The 19,124-nt window shown below is 45.4% G+C and overlaps 1 protein-coding gene across 1 annotated transcript in view; it reads right to left on the minus strand.

The window, feature by feature from the left end:
- The window catches only part of Nup210l (nucleoporin 210 like), a 93,586-nt gene that overhangs the window by 15,837 nt on the left and 58,625 nt on the right, over positions 1-19,124 (minus strand). The window contains exons 24-32 of the mRNA XM_055625113.1: positions 17,848-17,910; positions 16,414-16,593; positions 15,854-15,934; positions 15,046-15,177; positions 12,100-12,258; positions 10,680-10,771; positions 7,550-7,724; positions 6,075-6,250; positions 3,501-3,718 (exon numbers count right to left, since the gene is read on the minus strand). Of these exons, the coding sequence (XP_055481088.1) occupies positions 3,501-3,718; positions 6,075-6,250; positions 7,550-7,724; positions 10,680-10,771; positions 12,100-12,258; positions 15,046-15,177; positions 15,854-15,934; positions 16,414-16,593; positions 17,848-17,910 (1,276 nt within the window). The remainder of the gene's footprint in view (positions 1-3,500; positions 3,719-6,074; positions 6,251-7,549; positions 7,725-10,679; positions 10,772-12,099; positions 12,259-15,045; positions 15,178-15,853; positions 15,935-16,413; positions 16,594-17,847; positions 17,911-19,124) is intronic.

Below are 19,124 nucleotides of genomic sequence, written 5' to 3' on the forward strand. Positions count from 1 at the left end.
TAAAAAAGTTTTTATTATTTTATTCACTTTACATACCAGTTGTAGCCCCATTCCTCCTCCCCTCCCAATCCCACCCTCCTTCCCCCATGGTGTTTAATTTTAATTGGGCATGTTAATTAGGTGAGCCAAAGTGGGCTTTTGTTTGTTGGACTTCAGTACTTTGAAAGCTAGACTTTGGTAGTTAACCTCAGGAGGAGGAAGTGGCCAAATAAGGAAATAAACCTTGGTGGCTAGCTTTAGGAAAGTAATCTAAAAGTTTTGTTTGTTTGTTTGTTTGTTTGTTTGTTTGTTTGTTTTTTAATCAAGGCAGAAGGAAAGGGGGAGAAGAGCAAGGCCTGCCAATCTTTGCAATGTTTGCTGGGCTCAGGCTGGCCAGAATCCCTTCAAACTGAGCTTGGATCCTCTGGAGTAACAATGATTTTTTTTTTTTTTCAACAAATGATCTTAACTGCTAAGCCATCTCTCCAGCCCCATTGCCATGTTTGAGAAAGGGTTTCATTGTATATCCTTGAATGGCCTAAAACTGGTATGTAGACCAGGTTAGCCTTGACACAAAGATCTGCCTGACTTTGCCTCTCAAATCCTGGGATTAACAACTATACCTGAAACCTACTGGATTTCTGATTCTGGCACATAACCCTTCTGCTTCTTCATCCTTTGCAGTATTAACTTGGTTGTCTCTAAAAATTCCGGAATGCAAAACTGAAGCTTTGCTTCTGGGGCCAGCGAGATGCTCAGCAAAGGTACTTGCTGTGATGACCTGAGTTAATTTGGAGAACCCACGAGGTGGGAGCAAAGAGAAAACTAACGTTCGAAAATTGTCTTCTGGTCTTCAGATGTATATTATGATACATGCATGTCCTACTCCCACTGACAAAGCTTCAACATAAAGCTTGCTTCATCCAGTTGTGAAACTATAACTTTTGTTACTGACTTTGAAGCAAGCTTCAGGCCTAGGATTACACACTGGTCACTGCATATCAGCTCCAGGGCTGGATAATTTGATCATGGCTGATTAAAGCGCCCTCTGTAATTAGCATAAAATAATAACGTAACTGTGTTAGAATCGGGTCTGATGTAGTCACACTTAACTTAACACATATCTATGCTTCCCAGGAAAGAGGCCAAAGTTCTACAGCACCAGCCAGTCACATGTGGATGGTTGCAGAAACCCTTCCCTGGGAAGACTCTGCTTATAGGGCACCAGTGATGAGAACTGCAATAAATGGGGCCCCTCCTTCAGTTCTCCTTGCACTGTGTATGCGCCCTAGCTCCTCCCGAGGCTGGGAGCGTGTGGACAGAGCCGCGGGCAGCCAACCGGAAGGTGCACTTAGCTCACCTCTCCATCAGCAGTGGCCAGGGCTCACGTGGGGTGTGCTGGCATTCCCACAGATCTCGGGTGAACGATGGCTGCATGCTTACAAACAGTGCTGCCCAACAGATCGCTGGGGCAGCATTACCGCTTTGCGACAAACCGTCTGTAAAGCTGAAGAATTCACATTTTCTAGCCAAGGAGAAATTTATTTTTATTTTTGAATGCTAGGGATTGAACCCAAGGACTAATTTTCCTATCATTTTTATTGAACTTAATAGAACTTCCTTCTAGCAGACATTATTCGCTGATCAAGTGCTTGCTGCGCAAGCCTGATGACCCGAGTTTGATCTCCTATATCCCCAGGGGAAGAAAGGACCAACTCCACAAGTTGTCCTCTGACCTTCATTCACATGTGTGCTACGGCAGGTCTCTCTCTCACACACACACACCATAAACTCACTGCAGTAATCTATCGGACACGGGATTAGGCTTTGACTGCTGCTTCATAAAATAGCTTATATGTACTCGGTTCCTAGAACTAAAGCCTCAGTGCTTTTTTTTCCCTTTTTCGTATTTCGTCTGTTCTTTTTATAACTTTAAATACTTTTAGACTTTGTATATGAATGTTTCCCTGCATTGTGTATGTGCACCATGTGTGTGCCTGTGGTCCAAGAAGGTCAGAAGACGGAGTTACAGATGGTGATGAGCCATCATGTGGGTGTTGGGAATTGAACCCAAGTCCTTTCAAGAACAAGAAGTGGGGAGCTGGAGAGATGCCTTAGCGGTTAAGAGCACTGGCTGCTCTTCCAGAGGATCCAGGTTTAATTTCCAGCACCCACACGGCAGCTCACAACTATGTGTAACACCAGTTCCGGGAGATCCGACACCCTCACACAGACATACATGCAGGCAGAACACCAATTACATGAAATAAAAGTAAAGTATTTATTTTTATTTTTTTAATTTTATTTTTTTCTTATCAGTTACATTTTATTAATTCTGTATCCCAGCCATGAAAAGTAAAGTATTTAAAAGAAGAATAAGAAGTGCTCTTAACCACAGAGCCATCTCTCTAGTCCAACTTTTATTTTTATTTTTATGTTTTTGTTTTGTTTTTTTGAGACAGGGTTTCTCTGTGTAGCACTGGCTGTCCTGGAACTTACTTTGAAGACCAGGCTCTGCTTCCTGAGTGCTGGGATTAAAGTCATGTGCCAGGGCTGGAGAGATGGCTCAGAGGTTAAGAGCACTGACTGTTCTTTCAAAGATCCTGAGTTCAATTCCCAGTAACCACATGGTGGCTCACAACCATCTATAATGGAATCTGGTGCCCTCTTCTGGCGTGTAGGCATACATGCAGACACACTGTATGAATAATAAATAAATCTTAAAAAAAAAAAAAAAAAAAAAGAGCATTGCCTGTTCTTCCAAAGGTCATGAGTTCAATTCCTGGCAACCACATGGTGGCTCATAACCATCTATAATGTGAACTGATTCCCTCTTCTGGCAGATGTGAATGCAGATAGAACACTCATATATATATAAAATAAATAAATCTTCCTTAAAAAAAAAAAAACAAAACAAACTAGTCATGTACCACTGTGCTTGGCATGTTTATTATTTTGAACCAAGCAGTTACCATCCTCCAGAAGCCGGGATGACGACAAAGTAGCCCGGATTGCCTGTATGTTTTATAATATAAAGGTGTGTTCAGTAAACAGTAGGGCTACTAGTCAACTTCTAACTGGTTATTGAGAAAAATGGTCACTCAACTGAGAATTATCAGCTAATATACAAATTATCAAACATTTGGACCACTGAGATGGCTCAGCTCCTGCTACTAAGCCTGGTGACCTGAGTTCAATCCCTGGGATCCACAAGGCAGAAGAGGAAAATTAACTCCCCCAAACTGTTCTTGTCCCCCCACACAAATAAATAAAATGTCGATAAGAAATCAAAGAAGCTAGGTGTGGCGGTGCAGGCTTTTAATCCTAGCACTGGCAGGGCAGAAGCAGGTGGATCTTTGGGTTGAGGCCAGCCTGGTCTACAGAGCAGGTGCCAGGGCAACACAGAGAAACCCTGCCTCAGAAGAAAAAAATCCTCTGCCTCCCTAGTACTGGGATCAAAGGCGTGCACCATCCCCAACTAACAGAACTGCCTTTGTTTGGCTAAGGAGAAGTATACCCACCATGCTGATTGACGAGGTATGTGCTGAAGCAGATGACATCGCCCACGAAGGTAAGCTTGGTGTCAGGCTCAATGGCATGTTCTACAGCAACAGGAATATAATCTGCCATGCCAGGATGTCTTTGGTCCCAGAGCCCCACAACTGTCACCCCTTTGTTCACAGCCTGGGCCACATATGTATAGTTTCTGTTTCCTGGTCCAATCAGCAGCAAGTCATCTCTGAAAGCAGATGTGAAAGGCAGAGGTGCTGAAAAGGGCAGCCAAGCATGTCATTCACTGGTGGGATGTTTAGGCAGCATGTAGAAAGCCCTGGCTGCCAGCAAAGAACAAGGACAGACAGTGTGGAGCTGGGTATGGTGGCACACTCCTGTTTGCCCAGCATCTATGAGGCTAAGGTCCAAACCAGTCTGGGATATATAATGATTACCAGGCTAGCCAGAGCTACAAAGCAAGACCCTATCCCAGACAGTCAATTTCTGTAGAGGGATACTACCTAGGAAAAGGTTGAGGGAAGAGAAGACCCTACCACAAGTTTGTTTCCAAGTTTTTATTGTCCAGCTGGGCAGTGGTGGCTCACGCCTTTAATCCCAGCACTCAGGGAGGCAGAGGCAGATGGATCTCTGTGAGTTTGAGGCCTGGCTGGTCTACAAGTGAGTTAGTTCCAGGACAGCCCGGGATACACAGAAAAACCCTGTCTTGAAACAAACAAACAAACAAAAATATTTTATTGTCTCTTTCTGTGTGTGTGAGGGTATGGACTACCTAAATGCTGGGACTGCAGGCACATCCGACTCTTCCTAATAAAATTTTGTTTGTTTAAAGACAGGGTCTCACTATGTAGCCCCAGCTGTCCTGGAACTTGCTATGCAGATCATGCTGGCTTTGAATTCACAGAGACCTGCCTGCCTCTGACTCCTGAATGCTGGGATTAAAGGTTTTCCCCAGTACATCTGTTCATAGTAAGACTTTTTTTTAAAGTTTTATTTATTTATTATGTATACAATGTTCTGCCTGCTTGTACACCTGCAACCAGAAGAGGGCACCAGATCTCATTATAGATGGTTGTGAGCTACCATATGGTTGCTGGGAATTGAACCCAGGACCTCTGGAAGAGCAGCCAGTGCTCTTAACCCCTGAGCCATCTCTCTAGCCCCACAATAAGACTTTTTTTGTGTTGTTTTGAGACAGTTTCATATAGTATAGACTAACTCAAACTCCTATGTAGCTGAGGATGTCACTGAATTCCTGATCCTCCTGCCTCCACCTTGACAGAACTGTGCTAGGATTACAGAACTGAGTCACAACATCTGGCTTGAGTAAAGGTATCTATTTTATTTTATTTTTAAAGATTTATTTATTTATTACGTATATGAGTGCTCTATCTGCATGTACACATGCTTACCAGAAGGGGGCACCAGATCTTACTGTAGATGGTGGTGAGCCACCATGTGGTTGCTGGGAATTGAACTCAGGACCTCTGGAAGAGCAGCCAGTGTTCTTAAACTCTGAGCCATCTCTCCAGTCCCCTTTATTTTATTTTTAAAGCAAAATAAAAGATTTATTAGGAAAAATAAGGAACAATTCCTGAGAGTATATGTGATTCCAAAGAAGGAATGCCCAGTAAAGATTTCTGATACTGCTAGGTAGCTCCTTGTGCATATTTTGTAAATTAACACTTGAAGACTCAAAACCTGATGGAAACTTTCTTAAGTAAAAGTATTCTTTTGGTTTTCAGACAGGGTATCTCTATAGAGCCCTAAGAAAGTCTTACAGGTCAGGCTGGCCTCAAACTCAGAGATCCAGCATCTCTGCCTCCTGAGTGGCGGAAACAAAGACATTAGCCACCATGCCTGCTGACAATGCTCTCTTAAAAATAGTTATATTTGTGGGTATAGACACAGGGGCTGGAGAGCATTGGCTCTCCCGGAACTCGAGTTCCATGTGGTTGTGACTTCTCCGTGTGGACGCTGGGAACTAACCTCAGTTCTCCGCAATGCCATAAGCACTTGGAACTACTCAGCCATCTGCATAATCCATTTTGTCTTTTTGGAGAGAGTTTCAGTTTGTAGCCCAGGCAGGCCTGGAACTGTCTTGATCTCATGGCAATCCTCCTCCGTCAGCCTTCTGAGTACTGTGATTACAGGCACCAAGTCCAACTGACAATACTCTTTTACTGGTTCTGGCTCCTTCTCTCTCTGTGTGTGCGGTGTTGTTGCTGAGAGTCAAACCAAGTGCCTTGGACATATTAGGAATATTCTACCCCTGAGCTATATTTTTAGTCATCCTCAGCCCCCTGCACTCTAAAACAGGGTCACACTCTGTAGCCCATATCAGCCTGGAATTCATTGCTGTGCATGGAGCTCAGGCTTGCTTTGAGTCTGAGATTTTCTCAGTTCACGTTCCTAATTGCACATGTACCACCACATATGGCTCATTATTATCATTTTGAGAAAAGAAATAAAGACCAGATTCCAAGTTCAGAGCATAAGAGGTTCTGCTGAGAGTGCTGCAGAATACTGACTAAGCCTGCGAGGGTCCCGTCACGGTGCTAACAACACCCCTTTGACCTCCATACCTGTTCAGAGCCATATAAAGCCGAGTATTGTGGGTGTGGAATTTCTCTCCAATGTTATTATAAAACTCAACAATAAAGGTGAGAGACATGCCCAAAGGAAAGGCTGACAGGGTCCTTCCTTGGGCTGTGTATAGCTTGGGGTAGCTGCTCAGTCGAAGGTATGTCACTGGTGCTACCTGTGGGAGACAGAACCCACTAGTACAGACAATGCGGCACTGGGAAAAGAGCTGCTATCATACTCTAAGATCTGCAGGCAAGGCTTCAGGCCTCATGGGTGTGTGTGGAGCTCAGAGGACAGCCTGTTGCCCCCTGCCTTCCTGACTTGACCAGGTCTCCTCACTGCTACGTGAGCCAGGCTCCCCGGCCCTGGAGCTTTTGGAGTTTTTCCTGTCTCTCCCTCCCAGTTCTTGTAGGCCCACTGGCACCGAACTTAGCTCTTCTGTGGGTTCTGGGGATCTGAGCTTAGGCTTGTGCCTGTGCTGCTGCCCACTGAGCCATCTCCCCAGCCCCACTACTCCTTTGTAGGGAAGAGCTTTTGCATTGACATGCTTGTACACAGGAAATATGACAGCACAGGCCATGGCCACTTCATGAGTCCATCTGGCAGGCGAGGAGAGGTGTGTAGTTAGCCTATTCTCTGCAGAGTGCTTGGGGTCTGTCACCAAGTAACTGATTACCAGGACACTGTAGATTTTCCCCATGGTATGAAGGCAGTAAGAGAAATACAATCTGATCCCAGCTTGTCCCTTCGCAGCTTTATGTAGTTCTGGTCTCAGCCTCCTTCTCAGTTATATGCAGCCCATACAGTTCTTACAGGAGGTAATGCACATAGCATGTGTGATATCTGGGCTGAAATACAGTATATACCCAATGCCTAAAGGATTCATGTTAGATTAACATGCCTCTGAGGTCCTTTCCACATTTGATCTGAGCCAGGAGGCCAAGAAGAGTTCTGAGGTCCCTTTTCACCCTAAAATGTTTCATTTTACATCAAAGTCAGATATTTATTGACTTTTGAGGTACAGTCTCACTCTGTAGCCCATGCTGGCTTTGAACTTGTAGCAATCCTGTGCCTCAGCTTTCTGAGTGCCAGGATTAAAGTCACACACCACCAGACCCAGCCTCCACACCAGATGCTGACAGAAGCACGACTCTACTCTGCTCTCAACCATCTTGCAAAGCTGCCGGGCCGATGGTCACACTGACACGGGGCTGATCCCTTTCATCAAGGGCACTACTGTCTGTTTTATCATGCTGCTTTGAGGCCACATCAGGATACGCTCTGACAGGTTCATTTGTCTTGCAGAAAAGCTCCTAATTCTCAGGAGAGGACACACCTTCCAGGCCATGGCATTCCATCTGCTTAAGTGTGTGAGGTGCTGGGGTCAGACAAGAGTTTCTGCGTGCTCAGCAAGCACTCTACTTCTGAGCTAGATTCCGGGCCCCATCATTTACTGACTTAGTCCCTGACTCACCTGGACTCCAGTTACGGTTGTCTGATTAACTCCAAAAGGTTCTATAGAAGTGACTTCCAATACGGCAGTACCGGCAATGGGCCCAGATCTCAGGAGCCCTTCACCATCTTCCTCAATGACGGAGGAGTTAGGGAAACACTTGAGAACACGGGAACTCACAAAAGCTGCGCCTTCTCTAGGAGATAAACAGAGCAAGCAGCCAGTCCTGGGGACTGTCTGGTCAGAGGGAAGCAGGTAAAGGCTGACAAGACTAAGATGATTTGTCTTACCTGTACTTCAGCATTGACGGCTAGGGAAAAGGACTGCCACGAGTTTGAAGCCAGCCAAGCCAGAGTGAACTCTAGGCTAGCCTGGGAAAACCCTGTCTCAGAAGACTAAAAACTTAAAAAACAAACAGTGCACAGAGAATGCATCAGTTCATACAATTAGACACCCAGACATAAAAATATTTATTTTTATTTTATTGCTGTGTTCTTTTTGAGACAGGGTTTCTCTGTGGCCTTGGCTGCCCTGGACTCACAAGACTGGCCTCAAACTCAGAGATACACCTACCTCTGCCTCCCTGAGTGCCCAGCCATACATAAAAATAAACAAATAAACCAACTAAAAAAATAAAAACCTTGAGCAGGGCATGGTGGCCTTTAATCTCGGCACTCTGGAGGCAGAGGCAAAAGGAGCTCTGTAAATTTGAGGCCATCCTGGTCGACATAGCAAGCTCCAGGATACATAGACCTTTTAAAAAGAAATTAATCTCCCCCCAAAGTCATAAATTAAAAAAAAAATCACACACCAAAAGTAACCAGACCCAAAGATTATACAAGTGTGTTTTAAGGCAGGGTCTCACGAAGCCCAGGCTGGCTCACTGTGTAGCTGAAGCCTGACGTGACACCTCCCAGTGCTGGGACTCAGGTGTGAGCCATGGTGCCTGGCTTTGGCTGTTTCCCCTTGGAGGCTCATGTACTCCCGGCTGACCTTCACCTCACTATGGAGGCAGGGATGACCTTAAATTCCTCATCTCATCTTCCTGTCTTATCTTAGTTAGGGTTTTTATTACTGTGATCAAACTCACCAAAAGCAGCTTGTGGAAGAAGTAATATTCCATCCACTGGATATTAATATCCAGTAATATTCCATCACTGAGGGAAATCAAGGCAGGAATTTAAGCGGGCCAGGAACCTAGAGGCAGGAGCTCATGCAGAAGCCATGGAGGGTGCTGCTTACTGGCTGGCTCCTCATGGCTTGCTCAGCTTGCTTTCTTATAGCACCCAGGACCACCAGCCCAGGGATGGCATCAATTTTGCAATTGAGGTTCCCCCCTGGAATGTGACTCTAGCTTGTGTCAACTTTATATAAGACTAGCCAGCGCGTGTCTTTACCTCCGGATGTGCTGTGACTAGAAGCATATACCACTAACCCCAGGCCTATACTTTTCTCTTTAAAAATAAATCCTGTTGCATATTAGAAAGTTATTTGTTGGAGGATGTTTTCGTGCACTGTGTATTCAAATGCTGATTTCTGTTTTGGCAGAGATCTGGTCACAGGCTGGACTTTGGTATTGTCATTATTAAGAAGCATCTGTTTCAATGTGTAAATGTTTTGTTTTTTTTTCCTCATCACCTTCTGATTGGTCAAAAGCTGGGCTGGAGAGTTTAGGTAGGACTTCCAGGCCCAGAGAGAGGGGACTCAGGTGGAGATGGGAGAGGGGAATGGGGATAGCCACCGTGATGTGGGTGAAGAAGGTGCCAGGGTGAGACTAGGCTGGCAGGTAATTCCACGTGGCAGAGTGCAGGCCCATCGTTACAACAGCTGAGGAGCGCCCAACTGTAGTACCTAAAGCTATTGTAAAGAAATATAAGGTTTCTGTGTCATTATTCGGAGCAAGGGCTGGCATAGAAAAACCAATGGTTGGGCTGGAGAGATGGCTCAGCCATTGAAGGCTAGGCTCACAATCCAAATTATTTGGACAAGATAACTGAAAACAGATATTTAAACAAACACTCATACATGAGTGATGTCCACAGCTTCAGGAGTCACAATAGTCCAGGAGTAAAGGTGACACCTGTGATTACAACGCTTGGGGAGCTGGGAAGGAGGATTGAGATCTTGAGGTGCTGTCCCAAGCACGCATGGAAATCAAGCCTGGGCGCACACCATGCTCCTAGCACCAAGGAGGCAGCAGCTGGGACAGCAGGGGTCCCTCTGTTCCATAAGGGTTGAGGGACTCTATGGTCTCTGCCTCAGAAAACAAAAAGAAGGGCAGTTTCAGGCTTGTGAAATAGAAAATTGGACAAAAGTATTTGATACAACAGCCTACCTTGAGTTTGATCCTACAATCCCACCAGGGACGGAGAGAATTGATTGCGGAAGGCTAAACTGTCCTCATAGGCTCACTGTGGCATGCGCCGGATACACACACATACACATTTCTACACTCACACACCCCCACACACTCATTCACAGACACTCTTACACACACATACTCTCACATGCACACATGTACACTTATTCACACACACTCACACACATATACACTCTTACATGTACACACGCATATACAAATCATAACAAGTAAACCTTTCAGTTATTTTTCTGTTGTGTAATTATGTCACCTTTGAAAACATATTCACTTTAGAAAAGTCAATCAAGAGTAAATGATACTTCTTTCCATGTGCAATTAAAAACATTAAAATGTGGGGTTTGTTTGTTTATTTATTTATTATTATTAGTTTTCTGAGGCAGGGTTTCTCTGTGTAGCCCTAACTGGCTTGAACTCACTCTGTAGACCAGACTGGCCTTGAACTTACAGAGCTCTGCCTGCTTCTGCCTCCCGAGTGCCCTATAGATGTTTTTAAAGTTGTTGTTAATATGCGTGTGCAGGTGTGCACACGGCACCTTGCTCAGCTGGGTCCCATCCAAGCCAGATGGCACACCTCTTGCTTTTTCACTTTTCACGCTGACTGTCTGGCCAGGCCTAGCCTTCGTTTCTGCGGGAGATGGTGGAGTCAGAGGACAGTTTTGTGGCCTGTGCTCCCGTGGCCTGCCGGCAGTGTGTTTATGCCTGACGCCTCTCTGGCCCTGGCACATCTTACTCAAGTTTCCTCAGTCTGGCCTGCTTCCCTTCCTTCCTCACCTGTTGGAGCGCAGCTTGAGCTGAGAATTCATCGGCATCAGGATCTGTTCAGGCTGGCAGTCTGAGTAGAAGAGCTGCAGTTTTTCAAACACCTACATGGAGAAAAGAAGCGTTCCCTCCTTTCAGGGAAAGACAGCTTATGATATTTATTCGGTGTGGGTGGAGCTCAGGACAACCAGCAGGGACTGTGTGTGGAACATGGAGCTACAGCCAACAGTCTGCCTGATTTCAAATTAGTCTAAACATTCTACAGCAGCCCTCCCTTAAACAAGCTGGGTACTTGGTATGTACTTGGTAGTCTACAACACAGAGGCAGGCAGATCCCTGTGAGTTTGAGGCTAGCCTGGTCTACATACAGTTCAGAACAGCCAGGGCTACGCAGAGAGACCTAGCTCCTAAAAGTAATATATTATTAAAATCATACATATATTCATTCACAGCTTTAACGGCTCTATTCCTGAAGTACTGGCCATGTGGCAAATCCCACTGGCCGAAGCCTCTGTGGTAGACTAAAGCGTGAGAGCCAGTTTTAGTTCCGTTCACTGGATGGAGTGAGATCTGGGAGCAGAGCCTCTGACGGAAGTCAGCAGAGGCCATCAGCTCTTCTGCTGCCCGCTCTACTGCCGCTTCCTCACTGTTCTACTGAATCAAAGAGCCAAAGGCAAAATAATTGGGGAAAGCTGGGCCTACTCAAATGATTGTTTGTCCTTCCTGATTGATTTGAACTTTTTTCCTTTTACTTTTAGGGTTTTTTTTTTTTTTGTTGTTGTTGTTTTTTCACTTATCTGTTGTGAGTATGTGTGTGTGTGTGTGGCACGGAATGCACACATACACAAGTGCACCATTGTGTTTGTGTGGAGGTCAGAGAACACCTCTTTCTTTCTCTCTCTCTCTCCCTCTTTTTTCATTTTTCGAGACAGGGTCTCTCTGTATCAAAACCTGGCTGTTCTGGACTTCACTTTGTAGACCAGGCTGGCCTCAAACTTACAGCGATCAATCTGCCTCTTCCTCCCTGAGTGCTAGGATTACAGGTGTGTGCTACCACGGCTGGCCAGAGAACAGGTTTTGAGGGTGGGTTGAGGGTTCCCACTCTGCTGAGGTAGGGTTTCTCTTGTTCCACTCTAGGCACTGGCCCAGCTTCTGGACAATTCTGTCTTACTGTCTCATCTCTTTCGGGGTACAAGAATTACAGATGCGCACCACCATATCTGCCTTTTTTATGTGGGTTCCAGGAATCAAATGCCGGTTATCAGGCTTTTGCAGCAAGTACTCTCACCTTCTGAGCCTTCTTTCCATCCCCAACCCAGTTTGTCTTCAGGAATGCAGTGAATACGTGTGTGAGAGCTTAGCTCCAGGTGGAGCCGTGCCCAGAAACATATGCTCCCTGACCTACAGAAACCAGATTTAGGTGGAAGCTTACCAGGATCTGAATCTCATCCGACAGTTCCAGCAGATTCCCCTCAAAGTGCCCAAAGGAGCTGTTTGTACTCCGGACTGTGACCCTGATCGTGGTCCTGCCAGCTGCTTTTGTGTGAACAACCATGGCAAAGTTGTTCTCGGCTGGGAGCTGGAGAAACACCTAGACGGTAGAGGGATGAGCTGGAAGCACATCCACGGGGACAGGGCTTGCTTCTCACAGGGAGGCCAAGGTTCCCTCCCAAGCAGCACATAAATGGGGAGTGGCTGGCAGGTCTGCAGTCTCGGTGCTCAAGGGGCAGAGTAGGAGGAACAAGAGTTCAAGGTAGCCAGTTGTGGGGGCACAGGCCTTTAATCCTATCACTTGGAGGCAGACACAAGTGGATCTCTGTGGGTTCCAGGTCAACCTGGTCTGTGCAGGGGTTTCTAGGACAGCCAGAGCTACATAATAAAGAGACCTTATCTCAAAAAAACAAAACAAAAAGTCCAAGGTCATTTTCAGTTCAGAGCTACAGTTGTATGGTGTGGCATGCCTGTTCTTCTAGCACTTGAGAGGCTAAAGCAAATGGACCATCACAGGATCCAGGCCAGCCTGGGCTATGTAAGTACAGACCAGCTTGTTCCTCTCTTCCCTGCCTTTCTGCTTTCCTCTTTCTCTCTTTTTTTCTCCTCCTTTCTTCCCATCCCTTCTCCTCCCTTTCCCCTTTCTCCTTCTTTTCTTCTCCCTTAATTTTTGAAACAGAATCTCTCTCTCTCTTTCTTAGTTATTTTCACTTTTATTTTATGAGTATGGGTGTTTTGCCCGCACACATGTCTGTGCTGTGTGTGGGAAGTGCCTGTGCAGACCAGAAAAAGGCACCACACTTCCCGGACCTCCAGTTACATGATTGTGGGCTGATACATGGGTGCTGGGCATCAAACCTGGGTCCTCTGGAACAGCAAGCAGTGCTCTGAACCACGGAGCCATCTCTCTACCCCCTCTAAACAAGCTCCCACATACCCCAGGCCAGTCTTGATTTTGCTATGAATTTCATGATGACCCTGAACTCTTGATACTCCTGTCTCTTTTTCTTTTCGCTCATTTGTTCGTTCGTTCCTTTTTTTTTTTGAGAAAGAGTCTCACTATGTTTCTCCAGCTAGCCTCATTCTCAATCGGCTTGCTTCAGCCTCTTAAATTCTAGGATTACAAGTATGTTCTATGAAGGTTAGAGAGCTAGCTTAGCAGTTAAGAGCACTGGCCGCTTTTCCAGAAGACCTGGGTTCATGGCAGCTCATACCTGTCTGTAACTCCAGTTCCAGAACTTCTGATACCCTCACACAGACATATATGAAGGCAGAACACGAATGTACAAAATTAATTTAACAATTATAATTTAATAACAATGCATACATTTTTAAAAATGTATATTAAACAACAGCAAAAACCCCAAGTATATTCTCTCACCCCTCATTTAAGAACTTGTTTTCTTCCTTCATCTCTCTCTTCCTATTCCCAGCAGCATAACAAGTCCTAAGGCAAGCCCATGTGCTGGTCAGCCAGGGTTTCTAAGACTCCAGGTTTCCCTCTGTGTTAGCTCCAAGTCAGTTCAATCACCGGGAAAAATGGAAATGGCACAAGCGCTTCTAAGATGAGTGCACACAGCACAGGATGAAATGGGCGAGAAGAAAGGCACCTTTCTGGAGGGCAGTGTTGGACTTCTTTGCCTTTTTCAGGCTTCAGTGTGAGGTATGGGATGGGCATGAAAACCATTTTCAAAAATTTAAGTCTTTGTCTTTTTATTTTTTTTAAGATTTTTAAAAATTTTTATGTATATGAGTGCTCTATTTATATGTACACCTGCACGCCAGAAGAGGGCAATGGATCTCATTATAGATGGTTGTGAGCCACCATGTGGTTGCTGGGAATTGAACTCAGGACCTCTGAGCCGTCTTTCCAGCTCAGACTTTCTTTTTTATATTACTTTCTTTTTTTTTATATTTCTTTTTTATATTACTTTCTTTTTTTATATTACTTTCCTTTTATATTTCTTAACCTCTGAGCCGTCTTTCCAGCTCAGACTTTCTTTTTTATATTACTGAATTTTGAGAAAGATATCTTTGTATAGCTCTGACTGGCCTGAGATTTGCTGTGTAGCCCAGGCTAGACTAGAGCTCAGAATGCTGGAAATAAAGGCATGAAGCACCACCAAGCCCAGTGCAGAGGGCCTCATGTTCTTTACGTGTGTTACCAAAAGTGCTGCGGTTCTCAAGACACTAAAATGAAGAAACCAGGCCAAGAAATGTCATCAGCAACCAAAACAGACTCCGGAAATTCTGATTCTCAGATGTGAATACTTGTAAATCTACAAGGGAAAAGCTGATATTTACCGTCATTCCAGGCTGATTTTAAGTCCTTGTGTAAAAATAAATTCAGGAAACAGAACACTTGTGTTACTGTTTTTGCTCTTTCACTAGAAGTACAAACAAACTCCATTTTTCCTGCTTCTATTATAATTATTTTTAAATGATAAACTTTTACATTAATAAAATTATGTCAGCTTAGGCCTAAGTAAGGAAAGACTAAGCAGTTCATGAAAATCTTAGACAACGAAAAGATTCTGAAGGCAGGCCAGATGTGATATTGTGCCTGTAATCTCAGCACTCAGAAAGCAGAGGCAGGAGGAACCACTGCAAGTTCAAGGCCAACCTGGTCCACAGAGTGGGTTCCAGGACAGCCAGTACTAGACAGTGACACGCTGTCAAAAACAATGTGGCGTTGAAGGGCCAGAGAGAAGCAGCGAGGAACATTGGCTCTTGCAGAGAGCCTCAGCACACAGCTGCCAGAGAGGCCCGCTCCAGGGCCCTGAGGCTTCTTGCCTCCAAAGACACCTGCCTCATGCATTCCCCCCCCCATAGTTAAAACGTAAATCTTAGCACTCCCATGGCAATAGAATGAAAGATAGATTCGTACCTCTGAATGCCTGGGAACCAGGTCCAGCACGTCCCTTTTGCTCATGGACCAGTGGAATGTGAGCATGGGCTTGGCATTGCTGAAGGAGAAAGGAGTCTGGGTACTGGTCACCCCCATGACATAGACTGGCATCTGAAAGGAAAGTGTTGTGTTGTGCTGTGTGCCTTGCCCATCTAGCATTATCAGACTAGTGAGCCCACAACATGGCTCTCACACCAACCTCAGAGTTGAGCATGATGGCACACACCTCGAATCGCAGAACTCCGAAGGATTATCTTGAGTTTTAGGCTAACCAGGTCTACATAAGACCGTGTGTCAAGAAAACCACACCCGGGGCCGGAGAGATGGCTCAGAGGTCCTGAGTTCAATCCCAGCACCCATATGGGGGCTCCCAACTGTAATGGGATCTGGTGCCCTCTTTTTTAGCTTCCAGGTACACATGCAGACAAATCATTGAATACATAATAAATAAATAAATCTAAAAGAAAGAAAGAAAACCACACACAAAAGGGCTAAAGAGATGGCTCAGGCATAAGAACCCCGGGTGCTCTTCCAAAGGACCCAGGTTCCATTCCCAGCACCCACACAGTGGCTCACAGCTGTCTGTAATTCCAGTTCCAGGGGATCCAATGCCCTCTTTCTGGCCTCCACAGGCATCATGCATGCATGTGGTACACAGACATACATGTAGGAAAACACTGATACACATAAAATTAAAATAAATAAGTCTTTTTTAAAAAAGCATATTGGGGGGGAGGAGAGAGAAATGAAGGAGAACCCACGTGCACACTTGCTTTGTGCAACTGACCTCGGTGGCTGTGATGAGGCGAGTCGCAGCTGCGAGGATCCTAACAGCCCGGAGCTGGACAACTTCAACTTGGACTTCATCCTGCTCAGCAGGTGGAGAGCAAGCTTAGGTAGGGCAGTTTCTGTGGGCTGAAGAGAGGCTTACAAGAGCTCGTTACACAGTTTCTCATGTTCAACAACAACAAAAAGCCTTAGGGTGTATGCTTGATCTTGTTCTTGTTTGTTTTTGGTTTTGTGGTTTCTCTGTGTAGCTTGGCTGTCCTGGACTTGCTTTGTAGACCAGGCTGGCCTCGAATTCACAGAGTTCTGCCTGCTTCTGCCTCCCAAGGGCTGGGATTACAGGCCTGCGCCACCACACCCAGCTGTGATTTTGCTCTTTAAAAATGTTTGAGAACAGGAACCACATCTTAGAACAATACCAAGGACTCCATGGGTTCTCCACCAACAGCCCGCCCACTCGTTTTCTATACCAGATGAGGGGCGTTAAAAGAACACTACTGGTCTGCTGGCACACTCATCGCCACCCCAGTGCAAGGGTGAGGCGGAGCACAGCGGGAGTACCTGGGAAAACACAATAACTTTGCCAGTGTCTTCGTTCACTGTCTGGATGGTGCCGTGGACCACAGCGGTGCCAACCACCTTCCCCGTGACTTGTCCCCTCCTGTTAACAGCAGCCACCGTCTGGTTGCTGACGGAGAAGTGAATGATGGACTGGGGCTGCGGGCCTCCTTCAGACATTATCTGGAATTTAAACACACAGTGAATGCCTCGAACATAGCTAAGGAATCACATATCTTTTCTCTTTTTCTTCAAACAAGCTTGACACCCTCCATTTCTTGGACGGCACACACCACATCAACACAGTGTGTGTGGAAGAGACATGTGCTGCAGATGAACTGCAGGACTCCCAAGGGTGTTTATGACATGCACTATGTATCAGGGAATTTGCTTTCTTTTCTATTAGACCCAGCTGTGCTGGGTGTCCCGGAGAGACAGGAAGCAAATCACGTTTTCTGCTTTAAAAGCACCTATATTATACTGGAGAGATGGCTAAGTGGTTACAACGCTCTAGTGGTGGTGCACGCCTTTAATCTCAGTGCTCGGGAAGCAGAGGTAGGAGGATCTCTGTGGCCAGCCTGGTGAGTTCCAGGACAGCCAAAGCTACACACAGAGAAACCCTGTCTCCAAAAACAAAAAACAAAACAAAAAAAAAGGGCACTAGCTGCCCTTCTAGAGGACCAGGTTTGATTCCCAGCATCCACATGGCAGGAAGCTCACAATCCTCTGTAACTCCAGTTCCGGAGACCTGACGCCCTCTCTGGCATCCCTGAGTATTTCATGTGGTACACACAACACACACACACACACACACACACACACACACACACACACACACACGGCAAAACACTCAGACACATAAAATACAATAAATCTCAACATTGAAAAATCAGCTATATGCCGGGTAGTAGTGGTGGAGCAACACCTTTAATCCCAGCACTCAGGGAGGCAGAGGCAGGTGAATCACTGGGAGTTCGAGGCCAGCCTGGTCTACAAAACGAGTCCAGGACAAGCCAGGGCTGCACAGAGAAACCCTGTCTTAAAAAACAAAAAATAAAAACAAAAACAGAAATAAATCATCTATATCATTGATATAGGCATACATCTGCAATCCTAGGACTTAAAAGCCTGAGTTTTTAAGGTTTTGAGTTTGAGGTTAGCCTGGGCACAAGAGCAAGGCCCTGTCTCAAAACCGAAAATAAGTGGTTGGAGTGATGGCTCAGCGGTTAGAGCACTTACTGCTTTTTCAGAGGACCTGTTTTCAATTCCCAGCGCCCACAGGGCCACTCGCAACTGTCTATAACTCCAGTTCCAGGGAATCAACACCCTCACACGTACGTACATGCAGGCAAAACACTAACACGCATAAAAGTAGCAAATAACTTATTTTAAAAAAAAAAGCAATGAAAGCCACAAGCGAGCCATAAGAAAGATCACCTGCATCATGTTGGTGGTAATCAATGTCATTTTCTCAGGAACAAGTCTGAAGGGAGGGAAGACCTGGAGGGAGACAAAGGGGAGCAACAGTCAGTGTCAGCTCCGCTGTTCACAGCCTTATCCCCAGGGAGACTGCTCAGGGAGCAGTCAGGGACAGGACAGACAGACAGGGAGCACGGACAGACACATTTTGGTTTTATTTATATCAGCAAAGCCATTCAATCTTGTTTAAGCAGCTCACTCTGCCTACTCGTTAAGATTATATTTACAGGGCAAGAGGACGCGCCACCAAGACTGACAACCCAGGTTTGATCACTCTCACCTCCACACACTGTCTGTGGCGTAAGTCCTCTCCCCCACACAAAATAAATAAAATAAATGTAAAATTATTCTTGTAACTTCTTTGTTTTTTAGCATAGAGAAAACAATGTATCTCATTCTCAGATGTATATCACCCAGCTTTAAAAATGTAAACCTATGGGTCTGGAGACATGGCTCAGAGGTTAAGAGCATTGGCTGTTCTTCTGAAGGACCCACATGGTGGCTCACAGCTGTCTGCAATTCCAGTTCCAGGGGATCCAACAGACATGCAGGCAGAACACCAAACAAGGCTTATGAAATAAAAATAAATAAATTATTAAAAAGGTAAAGGTAGCTAGGCGATAGTGGTGTACACCTGTAATCCCAGCACTCAGGGAGGCAGAGGCAGGTGGATCTCTGAGTTCGAGGCCAGCCTGGTCTACAAAATGGGTCCAGGACCGCCAAGGCTACACTGAGAAACCCTGTATCGAAAAAAACCCACAACAACAATAACAAAAAAGATAAAGATGTGGCTGACCAACATCTTACTTTAGTTTTGGTTTTGGTTCTTTTTTTGTTTGTTTTGTTTTGTTTTTGTTTTTCATGTTGGAGATAGAACCTAGGGTCTTATGAATGCTAGGCAAGCACTTTACCACTGAACTACACCTATTTCAGAGGTCAGAAGAGGCCATCAGACCCCCTGAGACGGGAGTTATAGATGGTTATGAGTTCCCCTGTGGATGCTGGGACCTGTACCCAGGTCCTCTTGCAAGAGCAACAAGTGCTCTGAATCACAGCGCCATTCTCTCCAGGCCTATAATAATCTTTCAATGGCGTAAGAAATTTCTTTGTACAAACATCACTGGATTGTTTAATTTACGTATGTCTTCATATTCACACATGCGTGCATACGTGCATGTTTGTGGAGGTCAGAGGTTAACTTTGGGTATCTTCTTGGCTCATTCGTCACCTTATTT

Source organism: Psammomys obesus, unplaced genomic scaffold (assembly GCF_907164565.1).
Source record: "Psammomys obesus unplaced genomic scaffold, mPsaObe1.curated_primary_1811, whole genome shotgun sequence".
NCBI classification, from domain to species: Eukaryota; Metazoa; Chordata; class Mammalia; order Rodentia; family Muridae; genus Psammomys; species Psammomys obesus.